At 30.9% G+C, this 19,844-nt stretch overlaps 1 protein-coding gene across 1 annotated transcript; it reads right to left on the reverse strand.

Moving 5' to 3' along the window:
• LOC133182749 (uncharacterized) lies at positions 1 to 13,204 on the reverse strand. Its single transcript, XM_061317596.1, has 17 exons — positions 13,099 to 13,204; positions 12,426 to 12,460; positions 11,888 to 12,022; positions 11,346 to 11,526; positions 10,649 to 10,736; positions 9,995 to 10,059; positions 7,610 to 7,732; positions 6,822 to 6,856; positions 6,552 to 6,686; positions 5,423 to 5,580; positions 4,395 to 4,460; positions 3,929 to 3,996; positions 3,435 to 3,469; positions 1,969 to 2,103; positions 823 to 1,003; positions 402 to 489; positions 1 to 104 (listed from the first exon to the last, which is right to left on the reverse strand). The coding sequence occupies exons 1-17, from the start codon at positions 13,163 to 13,165 to the stop codon at positions 17 to 19; spliced, it is 1,683 nt and encodes a 560-aa protein (XP_061173580.1). The 5' UTR covers positions 13,166 to 13,204; the 3' UTR covers positions 1 to 16.
• Positions 13,205 to 19,844: the final 6,640 nt, after the last annotated feature.

Below are 19,844 nucleotides of genomic sequence, written 5' to 3' on the forward strand. Positions count from 1 at the left end.
TCTGTTGTTGTTAATTTTAGTATCCAGGTGGTGGGGGTGTGGTACACTCTCTTGGTGGTAGGAAGAGTTGTGGATCTGATATTCCGATTTTGATGTCATAGTATCTACAAAAAAAAAAACGAATGAAAATGAAGAATGTATATATAAATTATTCCATGTTTACATCAAACTAAGACATCATATCATGTCAGCACATCATATCATGTCAGCTTCTGATATAATGAAATGGACAAACTTGTCAAAGATATCTAATTATATATGTATAAATATTACTTAACATTTATTTCAGATTACATATTTAAAGTCCAAAATTAAAATAAACAAACTACATGTAAACATAAGCGTCCTTTGCATAAAAATATACCAGATAAAATAACATATTTTGAATTGTTAATTCATACGTTGATTGCTCAAATCCATATTTCTGGGAGAAATGTATGTTCTGGATGGGGAAACAGTCTGGTGATGAGACTAACCCAGTGTAGGCCTCTGTAAAACAAAAAAAAAGTCAGATATAGAAACATGACCCAGGAGAACAAAAAAATGACAACGGTCACTGACTACATCAGGACGACAAATAGTTATATATACTTATGCCTTAGTGTCTTAATTTGGTATTACTTCTTTAATTAAACAGAGCTGATTATTTGCACGAATTACAAAATAATTACATTGTGCATGTTATCAAACAATTATCAAACGTTTCAAACCTCTTTTTATGGGCCTTAATTTTTTTTTTCAAAGATTAATACAGAATTGATGTTTATCATGCAACATAATATGCTGAGCAATAAATAAATAAAAAAATAAATGAAAAAGTACCTCCAGTAAAGTTTCCAGAAAATGCTAGAACGGTGACAGATTCGTTGGGGATGGCGGCTGCCCCTATGACGACCTCCCCCTCAAATTTTGACCCAGGAATGACACCCCTTGGACGGAAAGGACGGTTGATGGTGGTAATATTACATTTCTTCGTTAAAAAGTCAACAGCGTACATCTTATTCTGTATGTAAAAAAAATTACATATATTTCGACTTCGATAAGGAATATTTCTGAAAATATGCTAATTTTTGCCTCAAATAAGGTTTATTATGTCGTAGAAACCTCTCTGCTAATTCTTACAATAATTATACTATAAAAGTAGAGAAATCTGTTATTTTTCTGTGGAAAAATCAAGACTTAGAATAACAAATTGTAAATCCTTGAATATGACCTTCATTTGAACGCACATCCCCTGTGCCGAGAAAGGATGACAATAGTAGTTGGTCATCAACATCAAGAAAGTTAAGAAAAATATCGTGAAATAAGCCTTCTTTTTTTTTTTTACAATAAGGGCTTCTAGCAAATTTGAAAAAAAAATCTGACTTTATGAACTTAACTTAGTCCCCTTAAAACAATTTTGGTCAGAGAATGGGCATTTTTTAACACGGGTTTCAAGCTATTTCACACGCCGCCTGAAACATGTTATAAGGTTTAAATCTCAACATTTTCAATTTCTTCTCTAAAGTTAAGCGGATATATATTACTCATAAGCATCCTCTGTCGACTGGTCATGTGCCTCTAGTCATATTGGGTAAAGACAATGGCTAATTCTATGAAAGACATGTCAACATTCAACATAACGACAATTCTTTATTTGCAAAAAAAGGTCATTAAATCGACCATAGAATTTTCGATACCCTTTTGTCATCAACTTATTTTATTAACACATGCTCTGGCGTATCGAATTAACTGGGAGATTTAGTAATGGTATATTGCAACATAAATAAGGGAAGTTGACGATAGCAAGTTGAAGTCATCATGTTTATCATAAAATTAAGTTGTTAGTTTGTTGTTCATGTCTTTTTCTAGTTAAACATACGAATATGCAACGGATGTGTCAGACAGTAAGATGCCTTATTTCAAGTTCAATGGGATGTATGGATAAAAATGAAGACATAGTGCGACTGCATATTTGGTATTACTTACCTCACGGTGTAAGATAAGGATATCGTAAAGTTTCTTCTCTGACCCAATTTCTATTTCTGTCATGATCCTTTCCCTCTGCTGTGTTTCATCGTAGGCCAAAAATCGTTTCTCTTCGTACTTCTGTGAGGGGTCAACCTATTTAGACTACAGTGGTTAATGGTACATAAAAATACAGTGATTTTGAGTTTTTGAAACTGTTGTTTTTCTAGATGGATTGAGAAATATAAATGCAATTTAATTTAATTAATAAAACAAAATTATGCATATTAAAATTACTTGATATCCCCCCCTTCCTCCTCCAGAAACAAACAAGCAAACAAGCAAAAAAACAAAAACAAAAACAAACAAACAAACAAACAAAACAAAAACAAAACAAAACAAAACAAAACAAAACGGAAAAAAAAAAACAAAAGCAAAAACAAAAAAACAAAAAAACCCAGTGATACAGAAGATATACAACTGGATATGAATTAGTCTCAAAAGCCACATTTTGCCACTATAATCAGAGTATCAGACCATTTCCATTATAATAACCATTTCAAAACTTCGGTCATTCCTACATTCCTGTTGTTATGTCTTCTACAGCCCTGTAGTAATGTCATTTACAGTCCTGTAGTATTGTCATCTACAGTACTGTAGTGATGTCATCTACAGTCCTCTAGTTATGTCTTCTACAGACCCATAGTGATGTCTTCTACGGTCCTGTGGTAATGTCGTCTACAGTCCTGTAGTAATGTCCTTTACAGCCCTGTACTCATGTCTTCTACAGTCCTGTAGTGATGTCTTCTACAGTTCTGTAGTGATGACTCCTGCAGTCCTGTAGTGATGTCTTCAACAGCACTGTAGTGATGGCTCCTACAGTCCTGTAGTAGTATCTTTTACAGTCCTGTAGTAATATCTTCTACAGTATTGTAATAATATCTTCTACAATATTGTAGTGATGTCTTCTACAGTCCTGTAGTGATGTCTTCTACAGTCCTGTAGTAATGTCTTCTACAGTTCTGTAGTGATGTCTTCTACAGTCCTGTAGTAATATCTTCTACAGCCCTGTAGTAATGTCTTCTACATTTCTATAGTAATATCTTCTACAGTCCTAGTAAGCCTCTTCTTTTATGTCTTCTATGTGATGTCTTCTACAGTCTTGTAGTGATGTCTTCTATAGCCCTGTATTGATGGCTCCTACAGTCCTGTAGTATTGTCTTCTACAGTCCTGTAGTAATGTCTTCTACACTCTAATAGTAATGTCTTCTACACTCTAATAGTAATGTCTTCTACAGTCCTGCAGTAATGTTTTCTACAGCCCTGTAGTGATGTCTTCTACAGTCCTGTAGTTATGTCTTCTACAGTTCTGTAGTTATGTCTTCTACAGTCCTGTAGTAATATCTTCTACAGCCCTGTAGTAATGTCTTCTACAGTCCTGAAGTAATGTCTACATTACACAAAGGTAAGCCTGATAAGAAACTCACCCTTATCTCCCGGCCTTCCCATTGTGGTGGTGAACCTGTCAAAAGTAAAATTTTATTCCTTGATTTTTCACAAATCTAGAAAATCTTAATTGCATGTACTATTGTTAATCATGTAAGATATATAGAATGAGAAAATTATTTTAAGTTTTAGTCGGTGGTTATAAATGAAAGATTAGTGATTGACCGACATAAATGAAACATCTACATGTAATGCAAATGGTAATATTTCTAATGATGAAACACTGCAATTGATAAATATTTGATTTAGCATCAGCTGAAAAATGTAAATGTTAAACATATTTTTGAAATTTGTATCCCATTCTTATTAGAACCTCTGTAATATAACTTTTTAAATTGTCATATAATTTTAGCTTATACAATGTACATGTATATATACATGTATTTACTAATTAAAAGTTATTTTCTAGTCATTTTATTCCTCTGTATAAGCGCTTTCCATATTAAATAAATAAAAAATTGTACGAAGTACTTACTGCAAGGGACAGGGGCTTGTGCAGAAACTGCACCTACCAACAGACAGATTGCGACGAGAAACATTCTTCTGGTAAGATGTTAGCGAACTGAGATAAAACATGCGACAGTTCGTTCTTTTGTTCTAGATAGTTTGGTGCCGGAGAGATAAGATCTAGAACTACCATATTACTAGACCTATTTCAGAACTTGTATACGTGTTAGAGGTTCTTATCCTGTCATTTGATGTCAAGTGATACAATACATTGTCTTAGTAAATCAGAGACCGAAATTTTATAATGACTTCAATACTGTGCTACAGTTCTACTCAACCAAAAATCAAACTACACTTTGCAATAACAGATACTAGTGTATTATATGTTTTTAGTTTCTTTTTCAATATTGTGATGAGAAATGAAAAATCTTTTGTCATAGTTTTTATTAAGCACAAAAATGACATGATATTCAAGAAAGATGTTATGGTGTTACTGAAGACATTCTTTTGGTGGAGTCCATACTCTAGGGTCCGATATACCAATATTGAGATCATAGTAACTAGAATTAAATAAATATGTGCTTGTTAATAAATTGTATATAAGTAAAAAGAGCACTCAATTTATCATAAAATGTTATTACCTACTATTAAGTCCCATGGAATATTGAACCAAATAGTGGCATTAATTTTTAATGAATTTTCTTTTTTGCACACAAACTACCAGTATATGAATTTTAACTTGTTTATATTTCTTTTTTTCTGTGCTCAAATGAATTTTGTGATGGAAAAGATTTTCATGACAAGAAAATATATTATAGCAACATTAAATATTTTCTTCAGGCCAGAACTTTTAATGAAGGAATTGTAGAAATGTATTCTTAGCAGTCTTTGCATTCTTAACAAAAGAAAAAAAAATAAATAAAAAGCACACTCAAAGATGCATAAGTCTTGAAATTTTTTGTAACTGTCAATCAAGGTCGATTAAATAAGAAAATAAAAACTAACATTAATCCATACAAAACAAACAAACAAAAACAAAAGAAAAATAAAAAAAATAATAAGGTGTAATAAGTGAAAACGTAATCAATAAAAAAGTACTTTACATGCTTCCAATACGACAGAGATAAAGGATACCAGATTAAGATGTATATTGATAAAAGGAACAAAGAATGAAACTTGAGAGAACTTAATTTTGACAGCAAGTAAAAATTTCAGTGATACAGTTGTTCGCTTTGCGTAGATTAGAATACATAATTGTATAATTACGTTGAGATTTCTAATCCGCGTGTGGAACTGAAAATGGTTGTGCGAATAGGTACACAGTCTGGAGAAGTCACAATTGTGTGCTTCATATCTGAAACTTAAAATCCATATAAAACACGGTAAATTTGCAATCTGGAGTTACTCAAAAGATTTTTTTCTCTATAGAATAACTGTTACCATGATTAACATTTATCTGGTATAGTCTGTACAAAATATGCGTCGTTTTGACTTCTCACCCTTAGTTTTGTTTGAAACAAACTGTAAAACTGTGAGTCTTTCCTTTGGATATCCAGGTGTTCCAACATAATCTTGGCTAAAAAATTTTTCTCCCGGGTGTGTACCACGTGGTATCCAACCTCGATGTGGAACTGTAACGTTGCATATCCGGGTTTTCAAATCTAGCCTGTACATTTTATTCTAAAAACACAAGTTGAAATGTTGATGACTGTAATATGGTGGCATATTTCTGCCCCCTACATGCACGATAAATTATGTTTATAAAATATTTTGTATATATATCATGTATAACTTAACATTTTCACTTCAACTGTAAATAATTCGTTCGACAATCATTATAAGTATTGTATATATTACAGGGAAAGGTTTTCCTTAGTTGTTAGAACTTGTAGCCAATCCCTTTGTGTTAATTAAACAATAAAATATTTTCAAAACAATTATGTTAACATACAATTAATTATGTAGACATGCGACTTATTTATGTCAACATGCAAAATAATTATGTTGACATGCAAATTACCAGTCTCTTTAGAGAATCTAATTTTAAATGTTGGTGAATATACTTACAAACGCCATTATATGACATCATACAAGCAAGATGCAACAGAATTATGTTGACATGCGACTTACTTATGTTAACAAGCGAGATTTCTATGTAGACATGCTACTTATTTATGTCAACATGCAAGATAATTATGATAGAATGCGAGTTAATTATGTCAACATGCGAGATACGTATGTTGACATGCAAATTATTATCTTGCATATTGACATAAATAAGTTGCACGTTGACATAAATAAGTCGCATGTTGACATAAGTTGCATGTTAACATAATTACCTTGCATGTTGACATAAATAAGTCGCATGTCAACATAATTCTGTTGCACCTTGATTGTATGATGTCGTATACCGGCGTTTGTAGGTATATTTACCAACATTAAAATTAGATTCTCTAAAAAGATTGAAAACTTGCATGTTAACATAATTTTTATGCATATAAACATAATTATCTTGCATGCTGACAAACTTTTCTTGCATGTTAACATAATTTATCTTTCATGAAGAGGGCAGAAATATGCCACCATGCTGTAAAGATGAAAAAAAAAGAATAACAATAAAAACTGCGGATTTCATGTCAGTTTTGAATTACCTCATTCCACAGAATCAGTTCATCGTAGGAAGTTATATTGCTAGCTTTATCAATAGTCTCTACTCTTCGTTCTCGTTTGTTTCTGGAATCGTACGACAAGCGCCGTTTTTTGGTGACGTTAGCAGACGGATCAACCTTTGAAAAACAAATCATTTTCATTTAACAACAAAGGAAAAAACTTCACGTCTAAATGGATTTCATAACAACAACAACAATATAAATAATAAAACCAAAAAATAAAATCAAAGCACATTAAGATTTGGTACGTACTTTGATTTCATTGCACTCCCAAATAGACGGGGAAGCTGAAAATTAAAAAAAAAAAGAAGCAATAAATAAAAACGAGATTTTATTAATGAAAATTAAAAAAAAAAGAAAAAACAAATCTAAGCAACTTATTGTATTATGCTTTTTAACTGACAACTTATAAGAAAAATAATTGCAAATTAACGATGTACTTACTACAAGGCTTAGGTTGCTGGGAAATAATTTGGCCGACCAGTAAACAGAAAAGTATTTGGAGAAACATTTGGACAGATAAAGTTTATCAGACTAAGGTATAAGCTTACAGTTCTAGAATTATATAACGCATTTAAGTCATCTGGTTATGTTTTAGCATTTACGTTTAGTATTGTGATCTTTTGGAGTAAAAGTGCAAAACAAATAAGAGAACAAAACAAACGAAAAGGAACTTTGAAAACCAAAAAAAAAAAAAAAAAAAAAAAAGAGAGAGAATTTTTTTCCTGAAAATCCTTTGTGGCAATTAGACAATTAATAATAAACTCTTTGAAATTTTTTTTTTTTCAATAATTATCTTGAGAAAAATCAACTTTTTTCAAGACAATTTTTTAAAAGAAATCTCAAAGAGTTTACCATTAGAAATCGACGCCAATCATATTTGATAATAAAGAGAGCTTAAAAAGTTTAGTCATTAAACGGCCCAACGGACTTACTGACAGACTATATAATACAAATTCTTTGGGATTTTATTTGAACACTAGTCTTCATAGTAAAAAAAAAAATTCCAATGATTTGCAGTTTTGACCTCCAGGCATTACCTAACCTAGTAGAAGTGGGCTGATCTACATTACAGACAATTTCTAGAATTACAAGTACGTCTGCACTAAGGCATTTGGCTCTAAGATGGAATCGGTCTAAAAACAATCTGAAAACTTCTTCCTCTATGAAAAATAAAGAAGTGCATTTTTAAAAATACAAATTCCATGAGATTAATCCTCCCACACTACCATGAAAATTTTTAATAACAATTAAAGGGGCCTGGACACCGTTGTAATACCATTATATATATATATATATATATATATATATATATATATATATATATATATATATATATATATATATATATATATATATATATATATATATATATATATATAAAATCTTAAATTTCTTTTTTTTTTAATTTAAAACTAACTTTAATTTAATGACTTAAACCTATACGTAAATTCTTAAATTTCATTGACAACGACATTCTACTCACTTCTGATGAGTTGGTTTTGCTTTCTCACATTTCTACTCTGAATTTTCTGGATTATAATTTTAATATTTTTAATTAATACACAACAAATTTTCCACTTTTTTTTAATATTAAGAAAAAAGATTACCTCGTGAAAATGAAAAGGATGTGTATCAATGAAACGCTTTCCGAAATTCGTAGTTTTGATAATTTCCAGATAAAAGTTACTGAACACGCCCTTATAGTATTTCGGTGTGAAATACTGTACCAATATTAAGTATTCATATTATACTTAAGAGTTTAGAAAATATAATCTTCAAGTCTTCAAAACCAAGACCCTTTAAGTATATTATATGAATTATACATCTCTAAAACATTGTTTAATTTCATATGCGTTCGCGAGAAATTTATATTTCATGGGGGTCAATATGTTCGAGGGTAACCAAAATTTAACTGGTTACCCGAGGACATAATTTCGTGGGAAATTCATGAATACGGAAGATTCAATGACCTGATATGTTGACAATGTTATCAGTATTTCATAGGTAAGAGTGACCCTCAAAATCCACGAACGTTGGTCCCCCACTAAAATTGATAATTTCGTAGTATTTTGTGTATTTTTGAGCTGTGTAATTGATTAAAACTAGTAATTCGTTTTGATCAAATTCATGCAATCATTAATATACGTCTTTCGGTTTTTAATCATTGGACTTTCGAGATTGAATACTGTTCGTTATCTTCATATTTCATCCAACAATGTATTTGCCGGATGACTCCCTTACCTGTAGTTTTTTTTTTTTAATAAGGTCGTAATTTCATTGCATTAAATAGGTTCAATGGAACAATTAACTACCCATTGGTCCCATTGCCAGTAAATAGTTAAACACGCATTATGAATCTTCGTTATGGGCCAGTCTTGAATTACAGTATATGTACTCCCCGTCGCACGATAGAAGACACTGTGAAATGGTGTGACAGCTGTTATACACCTCGTTCATGGGTGTAGCATGGTGTATGTTAATTTGAAATCCAGTAGTGGACACACCGTGTTGCACCGCGTCTAGAAAAATTCCAGGTAATGCCAACACCTCCAACCCACCCCCATCCCCGTGTTGGACCCTGTACAGTCGATTTTTAAAAAAAGAGAACATTCTCATTCAGATCAATATTTCTAAGAGGAACTCCTATTCTGAGCTTGAAATGTTATTTTTTTTTCAAGTTTTTTAAAGATTTATTTATTTATTTATTATCATTTTTAATTATGCTTGTTTTCAGTGATGTTCATTTTTCTTACAAATATGATCGATGTTTTAATTGATATTTATTTCAAGAGTAATCAATCAAGAAAAAAATCCTAATAAAATATACTATAGACGGCAAAGATTTGGTACACCCCTGTTTTTTTAATAGGTATTGTGACTTATTCCCATTCGTGTGGGTAAAAGCAACTGATTTGTGATGCCTTCCAAAGACGGGAATGCTAATTTTGTCTTTCCAGTGTTATTAATTCTGATAATAGTCATATTTTTACTGCTATCAAAACCGACAAAATCCTTTGTTGTTGCCTTGTTGTTATATCAAATATCCGTGACTTGGTTTGTTAGGTATTTGTGTATTTAGATGCTTGCTTGGTGCAACAGAATATGTCACTACAATAAAAATTGTGGGTATTCCTCAGATCCACTCATCCATATGATCGAAATTATCAAAAGTAAGTTTGCTTTGATTTCTGATTTAAAATAAAGTATCAAAGTATGTCTTTTTTCAAAATTTATAATCGTGAAATTGTCATAAAATTGTTGGACAAAGTAAAATGAATTGCCAGATGAAGATAAAATATCAATAATTCAATCCAATCTTCCTTTTCATGCAATTTTTTAAAGATGAAATAAAAATAATTCTGTTATTCATTATTTTTTTATTTTAAATTTTGTACAAAAATATAAAACAGGACACATTTAGCCTTCACATTCCCTGGGTGGAATAAAAGCCATAGGATCACTAATTCCAACACTTAAGTCGTAATAACTGAAAAGGGAAATAATAAAAAAGATGTAACACAAACACATAAGTCGTAATAACTGAAAAGGAAAACAAAAAAAATGTAACACAATAATATGTACATTATATATATATATATATATAGAGAGAGAGAGAGAGAGAGAGAGATGTAATATTCATACAGTAATTACGAAAGATACTAATTTGAGCTTTTTTTTTTCTCTTAAAAATAAAATAAAGACTTCTATTGTTTTTCATCGCAAAGAAATGAACTATTTTCTGAAGAAATATGCTTCAATTACATGATTTTCAAGTTGAGGATGATTGGTTTGATTGATATCTAGGGGGGTCACATGATTTAGACGTTGTAGAAAGAAACGCTTAGTTGAACATAACTTCTAAATATCCAATAGATAAAAAAAGAGAAGTTTGATCTTATCTTTTCATTTGAACATGCAATAAACTGAACTATTATTTTTTTTTTATAAATACTTCCAATTGGTGCAAAAGGCAAAATAATAACATAAAAATGACTCATCAAGCTATGCGATACCCTCTCACCAAACCTCCACTGCCTGTATGAATTAAAGCTTAGATGTTACAATATCATTCTTACTTGGATTGTTCATATCCATATTTGGTTGTGATATGAACGTTTTGAATTGGAATGCAGTCTGGAGATGATACCAAAGAAAATCGAGCGTCTGAAATATTAAAGGTTTTGAAAAAGTTAGATTCCCTTACTTGAATTGTTCATATCCATATTTTGTTGTGATAAGAATATTCTAAATTGGAATACAGTCTGGGGATGATACAAGTGTAAATCTGGCATCCGTAATTAATGCATGGTGAAATGAAACTTTGTGGTATATTATCAAATTCATTTATATTTATGTACAATGGTACCGCAACCAGAAATATGAGAACTTATGATTGCTTCCTGACTGGAAAATGCTTTTCAATTTTTTTCTAATGATGCATCCTAATGTTGATTCAACAATGTCAGTTTATTATCACTCTTAAATTCATATTTGATACTGAACACGTTTAGTAACTTGTCTTTGCTACAAATATCGGGTTGGTTTTGATAGTTATTTTAACTGATGCTATGAATGTCAAATACAGAGATATGTAATCTTTTTTTCACTTTTGATAGTTACAATTTCTACAAAAAATGGCATGAATGTCATAAAACTTTCTTAGTATGTCTGAAAGAATTTTTTTTTACATCAAACGTTAAAAGCGAGTGGTGAAATAACACTCTCACAGTTGAAGTAATGCATATCCAACTTGAATCCGGAATTACAACCTACCTCCTGTGGTATTCATAGAAAACTGCTGAATTGTGACTTGTTCATTTGGGAGACCAGCGCCGCCAATCACACCCTCATAATCAAACTTCTCTCCAGGGAAAGTTCCACGTTGGAAAAATGGTCGATATGGAACGGTAACGTTACATTTTCTGGTCTTCAGATCTACTTGGTACATTTTGTTCTTGAAAAAAAAAATCGTTTATATATACTCAGATAAGTACAGTTTTAATTACACATTTACGGTGTAAAATTATACAAATTTAATTACTACAGTAAAAGAATCATTTCTTGTTCCTTTTTAATATTTCCAAATGCACTCAACGACTCTATTTCAGCCTGAATAGGCATTTAAAAATAACCGATCTATTTAGATGAAGGGACAAAAGCAAAGATCTAAAGAGGATAATTATGCATAAGATCAGCATTCTTTATGTAAAAGGAACAATGATAAATAATACAGGGTTAACTCATTTTTAAGGTATTATTGTCTTTTTCATTTATTAGATTTAGGTAGTAATTATAAAAAGAGGCCAAAGATATACTTCATTCCATAAAGTGAGCTGATCATAAAAGCTTCTGTCGCTTCCAATTTCGATCTCCTCGAATCGTCTTTCACGTCTGTTTGTTGCGTCATAGATGAGGCGGCGACGCTCCATAAACTTCTGGGAGGGATCAACCTGACATATAGAACAAAATTCTTATATATGGAATCAGGTCATAACCTCTGGGTCTAGGATGTGGTTACAAAGAACAGTAAAAGTATATGGGTCTTCTCGAAATGATCTTTAGATGTAAGTTGTAAAATCATGTGTGTGCAAAACTTGATATATTGGTTGAAGGTGGGGCTACAATAAAAATTAATTTGCAGTCTGTTGAAATACTCCTGTAGTGTAGTCCCCGCTTTTTTGTAGCATATTTTTTGAGATCCAGTTGGAACCACAATATGACTTCATTGTTGTACATTAAAATACACAAAGTTTGTGTCATCCATTCATAGAAATATTACTGGGTTGGAATCGTCCCCTGGATCTTTGATTTACTACAATTATGAACTTGTGAATATTCTGTCTCTACACTTACTCTTATCTCTCTGCTTTCCCATTGAGGTGGAGAATCTGAAATAGAAAGAAACAGTCCTAGTATGGTAGTATGAGAAACAGAGAGATCTTTCAAATTATTTTATCAAGGATGATACACTTGCGAATAATATATTCAACCTAATTTTCGTTGCAAATTAAATTTTGCTCTTTTGTGTCCTTTCTACACTGTTTTGAAAACAACAAATACTAGTATGAGTAAAATTTGAAAATTCAAAAATAGAGCGAAGGCGGACTTTGCTTATGAAACGCTAAAATAGATCCAAGTGAAATCAAAATATGAGTAATGTCTACTTAAAACAGAAAAAAAAACCCTGCATTTGCAGAATATTTTAAATATGGAGAACATCAGTCTATATATTTTTTAGGCTCTTTATTAACAAAGGAGAAGGTTGCATTGATACCCCATATCTGAAGCACTTGAGTTCTTTGAAAGGTAAAACTATATAGATGCTAAAATCTTTACATCAAAGATTTAAAACCCAGATTTAAAACCCTATTGTTGATTTTCTTCTCTTTTGTCTGAACTTTGCTGCAGAAAATTTAAGAATCATATGCAATCTTGTGAAATTCCTTCCAATTTATTTATTCCTATTAAGATTATTTAAATAAAACGCTTAGTGGTAAAGTGGCATTTTCATAAGAAATAAACTTACTGCAGGGTCGAGGAACTTGTGCATAAACAGCACCTACCACGACCAGGAGAGCTAGAATAGAGTACATCCTCACTATCGTTACCGGCGGCCTACCTCTGACAGTAGGGGCTGAGATGTCCTTAAATATCAGTACTGGAAACAAAGATAACCTACTTTCAGAAGTTTGGAGAGCATTTTTTGGTCGTCATGAAGGTATAAAGTAAACCATGATAACAACAGACAATACTACATCTTCCGAATGCGTGTCCAATTTTGAAATTTTTCATAATATGTTTCATAATATAGGGTTTCAATGTAGATGGAATATTACTGTATGAGCTAGTTATGAATAAGGAAAAAGTTTTGATTTTCAATAAAAATATTTGGTGGGGGGTCAGTTATACACAAAAAAAACAAACCTGTTATTGTTCTTGTTGTTTATCCTACACTAGAAGTAGGAAAATTAACCAGATACAAAACAATTCCAATATGTTAAATAACGTAGGGGATAGGGTTTGAACTTCTTCAAAGTTAAAAGTTTAAAATTGAAATGTACAATTTTCTAAGTCTTTGTTTTATAATGCACTTTAATTTATTAAATTATTTTTTTTTCTAGTCAAAGATTCCCTTTGCTATTGATTTTGCAGAAGCCATTGTACTTTAGACACACAATGGACATGCATAGGGAAAAAGGCTCAGTTCAGCTCTCAAGTCAGATAAGCTAACAAGTGTTTATGATGTAATCAGAAGTTGCATAATTTATCTCTCGTTCAGAAAAATCCTAAAGATAACTGAACAATCCAATAAAAAAGTTTAAATTCATTTATATCAATTTTATTTAAAGCAATATGAGCTGCAATTCTCTTGTCGGAAACTCTTGTTGAAAAATAATAACTAACCATTTCAATGACAGAAAAAATGAAGGTTTATAAACGTTTGCTATTCATATGCAGTAGGAAAAACTAGTTAGAAGCTCTGATTGAAACAAAATTACATTATTGTCGTCCTGTACAAAAATGATTTCTTATATAATAAAATACATTCCATTCTTCAGAAATCTTTCACCAGAGAAAATGTTTAGTTTAAATCTTATCTTTATTGAACCTATAGGTTTAGTAACGTGCAGAATCAATGTAAGGCACATTTTTACTGCTAAAAACATCGTAAAGTGTAGTCAAAAGTGTATATTGCGTTTCAAAATCTTGTTTCGCCAATTATCGAATATACTTGAGACCTTGGCAGACCTCTATATGTAACTAAGACGTGAATCAAATGCCTGGGTCGTCCTGAACTTCACATTGACTCTTTCATTATCAGACAGGTCACATAAGAGCAGAGGTACTAAGATTGCCTTGTCCTGAGGTATATTTCAAAATTTTATATGTAGGCCTACCACATGCAGGAACAAGGAATGAGGAATAACATTGATCACTTCAAACCAAAAAAAGTTAAATACTGCATATGCAGCAATGTGAAGTTTATAAAACGATGTTTTATTTTGAGTCACTTGGGTGATTTTTTTTCGGCACTCTGGACGGCTTTGAGTTTAGAGACATAATATCCCTGACCTTACACGGAAATATTCAATGTTCAGGAACAAGTATCAGGGGAGAGGGCGCTGCCCCCCCCCCCTTTTTGAAAATCTTCAGCATAAGGCTGGTTGCCCCCTCCACCTTTTTCTGTTGCAGTACAGTGTTGCAGTATAATGGCAAATGTAGTGATGTATTAATAATATTTGGTTGTGGAAGAAGTTGGAACCTCAACGACACCCCCCCCCCCCCCCAAACATACACACAAACACGAAATAGGACTTTCGACTTTGTACATTTTTTCTTTTCTTTCTTCCTTTTTCTTTTCTATTTTTTTTTCAAGTTTTTTTTTTACTTGAGAACATTTTTTTTTCTGGCTGCACCCCCCTACTTTCAAAAAACGATAAGACGTGTCTGATGTTAACAAACAATGCGTTAAAACTAAATGGATACTTAATTCAAGTAGAAATTCAAATGTGAATGACGTTTGTGTATTAAGGATCTTACCATCCCACCTTATTTAACAATTGGATAAAATTGAAGAAAAACAGATATAAATGACTGTACAACATCGATGTCTTAGGGAAAAGTAATAAGAGAATTAAATTTGTGTGTTGTTTTTATTTGGAAATAGGAGTTTATCATAAAGTGGTAATAGAGGGGAAAATAAGTAATTTTTCTTAGACGTAAAAATAAAACAGTGCACTAAAAGTAAGTTTGCTTTTATATAAGATCGCAGCCATTGGTCATTCCTTCTCCTTATCCCTAGTTCTTTGGGCTCGGCTCGAGAAACCTCTACAATTATTTTAGAGAACTGTTCAATAAAGAAAAAAAACTTTTAAACCAAAAGATTTCATTTCTGATACTTCAAGACTGTCTGAAAATTTCTTTAAATCATATTTTTTAAAGACTTAACAGAAAAATCATTGAAATGAGTCTAAAAACAAAAATTCTGTTTCCCATAAAATTCAATGAGGCAGATGGATGGAGGTTATTCACAAACTTATAAAACTTTTGTTCTCTAAGGCTTTGGGTTCTGGAAGGCGTCCCCTAGCCAGAATTTCAGACGTTATTGCTCAAGTTCTACCTCTAATAAGACATGGAAGAAAACCCCAAATTCAGATGACCAGCATACAACATACAATATTCCAGACTTTCACATTCAAGGAGGATACTAATTGATTTCTATTTAATTTCTTAAATGAAATTTATTATTATTGATGTAACATTAATTCACTGAGTAAAACCACTTAATATTTTTTCCCTATAAATCTTTACTGCCTGACAACTGTTACGCCATGCATTTCTTAACCATCTTCAATAAAAATGCCCTTTGTAAAGAATGTCTTGTGTGGCCATATTTGCCCATTGAGAGAGAGAGATTTTGTAAAAAATATCAAAATATAAATTTGATCTGACAGATAATAAATATACGTTTGAATTGTGAAGATTGCATAGTTTCCTTCAAAAAATAAATAGACAGGATTAAAGTAATACTTTTGCTTCGCTTTTCTAGCATTCATATTTTAGACTGCCATATATTTTTGAGTAAAATTTTTATTTTTAAATGAAACTACAAAGATAATTTCAGTTTCGAAAAGAAAAGGATTTTTTCAAACGTCAGTGTGATAAATTTAAAAAACCAACTTTTTTTGCTCAAATATTTCAAAAATATAGATCCAGAGTGATTAATTCTCGAATCCAAGACTTTATGACCTTTTCGAAGGAAAATACCACTGTATCCTATTTAGATGCTTAAAGGGCATTCGATGGTACATAATGGTTATAATTATTTAATGTAGTTCGACTTCTCCCTAAAGAAATCAATCTTTTATGCTTTAAAAAGCCATTTGATAGAGAAAAGTAGGAAAATTTATCAAACTGTATTTGTGTCACTAAAAATAGAAATTGTTAAATTACTTCCTACTATTTAAACCGGTTTTCGGTCGTTTACTAATATCTTATTTACTCATTACATGTATTATTCTTTGAATATACATGTATTGTGAAAACCAGTAGCTGATGTTTTATGATAAATCTGTACGACATTTTTAATATATAGTCAATATATACAGTTTTATTAATAGATATTTATTTATATATTTATATGGACCCTGAAAGTGTTAAAAACATACTTCACCTTCATGAAATTTTGAAAATTACAAATTTTATGACTTATTAAATATACGCATATTGTCTCAATTTTAGTATTTATTATTTTATAATTGAAGGTATACATGTATATCGTATCCATTTTAGGACTTATTTCAAAAGTTAAGTTTTACTTCATTTTATAAAATTATGAAAATTATGGAATATTGTGATTAAAAGTATACCGTTTCAATTTAAGCTATAAAAGTATATCGTATAGATTTTTGAAATCAAGAAAAAAGTGACATTATGAAAAAAATAACAAATATTCTAGGTAAAGAATTCTATAAACAACATCCAAAATAAATGAGTCTAGTTCATAATATCAAATTTGGAAACAGGTGGGGTTTGGAATCCGAAAACATTCAAATCGCATAATTTGTGAGAAATGTTAATAGTAAACTTTCTTAGTCATCGTATCTTTAAGAGAGATAAATCTGCCACATACAGTGTTTGTTACCTGAGTTAAGTCGCTTAAAATTATTTGATTAAGATGCCAAACAAACCATGGAAAATTACAGAATTTTTTGTTCAATATACTTGTATAAACATACCAATTTACAGTTTAAGAATTTTATGTCTAAGAATTTCGTATTGTTAAGCAATACTTACACTAGTTCAGTAGATACTTGTATCTTTTTGTTCAGCAGAGACAATAAGATTTCGCAATGCTGAAAAAGTTGGATGAAAAAAAATTACACAAAATTATGTCTTTGTGGACAAAGTTTGCTATAATATTTTTTTTTTTAATATAATTGTATAAAAATATACATTTTAAGTTAAAAATGATTCAGCGGAGATAATAAATGAAATTTGAATAACTTGAAAAGGCTTGATGAAGAGAAATTTTTTGTCCTTTTCATTTTCAGAGAAGATGAATAAATTAAATTACATTTCACCATCAGGTTTATTTTATGTTAATGGATGTTGGTATATTGAAAACAAATCTGAACAAATCTTTTTTTTAAATAAAACATTTCAAACGTTTATCTTTTGTTAGGTACTAGAATTGATCGTAAAAAAGGTTCGAGAACGCATAAAATATGACTCCCATGAAATGAGGAGAGGTGGAATGGATGGGGGTTATTCCAAATCTTTACAAACTCTCATTCGAGAAAAGACAAGATAGATATGCATTGAGGCCAGAATTTCATACAATTTGATTGGTCATTTTCCGCCTCTCCTAAGACATGAGACATTCTAAAGATTTGGAGGACGATTAAGCATGCATCAACATACAACGTTTCAGACTTTATCATTCTAAGAGGATTCTTTCGATATTTAAAAAAAAAGAAGAACTAGTATGATTTATTTATATTAATGTGAATAGAATTGAAATGACTTTTACCATTTTACAATTTCTCTCCATAAACCTCTTCTTGCCAACAACAGCATTTCTTATCCTCCTTCAGTGATCAAAACACAGTATGGTTTGTGTTTCTTTCTTTGCTTATTTCTAAAAATGATCTCGAAAACTGAAAAATGATTGTGATATTTGTTTAAATGCATGAATATTAAGTTAAACTGGCAGATTACCAGGTATGTTTATATGACGAAAGAACTTATTAGTGATATACTTTAGTCATGACTATTGGTGTGTGTATATTTCGTAGTTACCTGTAGAAATCATACAGATTGCAGAGTTATCAGAGTAGTATTTATTCTTTATTTTTTATACCGTTCATATTTAGGACGTCAGGTACTTTCAGATAACAGTTATTGTTATTTGAAACTTCAAAGAATAATTTATGTTTCTAACAGATTTTTCACATGTCCATGTAAAGTTTTTACAAAACTACTTTTTTCTGAACAGATACTTCCAACATATAGTGATGAATCCCCGAATCCAGGACTTCATGATTTCTTCAAAGGAAAATACTGCTGTGTCCATGTATAAACTCTTATAGAGTATTCAGTGATATATACATCAATTAGAGTAGTTCGATTTAGCCATAAAAGCATTTATGATAATAAAGAAATTGTATAACCTTTTCATAGTGAATTTATTAATTACTACTTGAATGTCTGTGATATTTTGTCAGTGAATACTTATTTGAGGATGTCGCTTGGTTTGTCGGACCTGTAAAGCATTAAATTTAATCTACCTCACCTAGATAAGATGTTTTTTTCTCTTATTTTAAAATTCTACACAATGTCCATTTACAATGACCAGTTAATCGAGGTATTGAGGATAGCCAGCAACATACAATCAATAAAATAAAACATAACATTTTTAAAACTTTGCACGACGCTTAACTTTTTCTTTGAAAAAAAAAAGATCTGTCTCAGAAGAGGGGGGGAGGGTGAACTTGCAAACTGGTAAGATATTGAAAGTCAAAGCTACTTTGTCATCGTTACCTTGATTCAAAAGGGGTAATTCTGGTTTAAACAATGCCTGTTTCCTGGGTCGCTTAAAATTCTTTTACTTTAGATACAAAACATAAAACGTTAAAATTACATTACTGCCATCCTGTACAAAAAGTCATGCTATACATTCCAAGAAATCTTTCTTCAGCTTAATCAAATGCTTAATTGAAGTCTACTGAACACAAAGGGTTAAGTTAAATGCAGGATTAACATTATAATTTAACACATAAAAATAAAATTCCTAAACATGAAGTTCATATTTCTTTAAGTGAATTTCAAAATGCTTTTCTTTCTCACTATAATGTATCGAATATACTCCAGACCTTGACAAACCTCTATATATAACGAAAACGTGAATCAAATGCCTGGGTCGTCCTGAACTTCACAATGACTTTTTTATTATCAGACATGTAGTGTCATTTCCTCATGAAAATTAGAACATGCCTAAATCAACTTGTTCTATTTTCTTTATTTAACCCAACTAGCTAAAGTGAAATTCCACATTACTTGCAAACGTTTCGATGGCGTAAAAAGCCTTTTCAACCAAAAGATGTCATTTGTGATACTTCAAGGCTGTCTAAATATTTATTTAAATCTTAAAAGACTTCGCAGAAAAATCATTTAAATGAATCTATAAACACAAGAATTACCATAAAAATCAAGGAAGCAGATGAATGGAGGTATTTCATAAACTTATAATAACTTTTGTTTTCTACTTCT

The sequence above is a fragment of the Saccostrea echinata genome, unplaced genomic scaffold, assembly GCF_033153115.1.
Source record: "Saccostrea echinata isolate AGI-Se365-2 ecotype Australia unplaced genomic scaffold, CSIRO_AGI_Sech_v1 ptg000009l, whole genome shotgun sequence".
In the NCBI taxonomy this organism is placed as follows: domain Eukaryota; kingdom Metazoa; phylum Mollusca; class Bivalvia; order Ostreida; family Ostreidae; genus Saccostrea; species Saccostrea echinata.

Excerpts from the sequence above, each read along its gene's own strand:
- LOC133182749 (XM_061317596.1), bottom strand. The coding sequence starts at position 13,165 with ATGTACTCTATTCTAGCTCTCCTGGTCGTGGTAGGTGCTGTTTATGCA. Across the intron at positions 6,857-7,609 it reads GCCCACTTCTACTAGGTTAG|CTTCCCCGTCTATTTGGGAG; the intron begins GTAATGCCTGGA and ends TTTAATTTTCAG. Across the intron at positions 1,004-1,968 it reads TCCTTATCTTACACCGTGAG|AATAAGATGTACGCTGTTGA; the intron begins GTAAGTAATACC and ends TTTTACATACAG.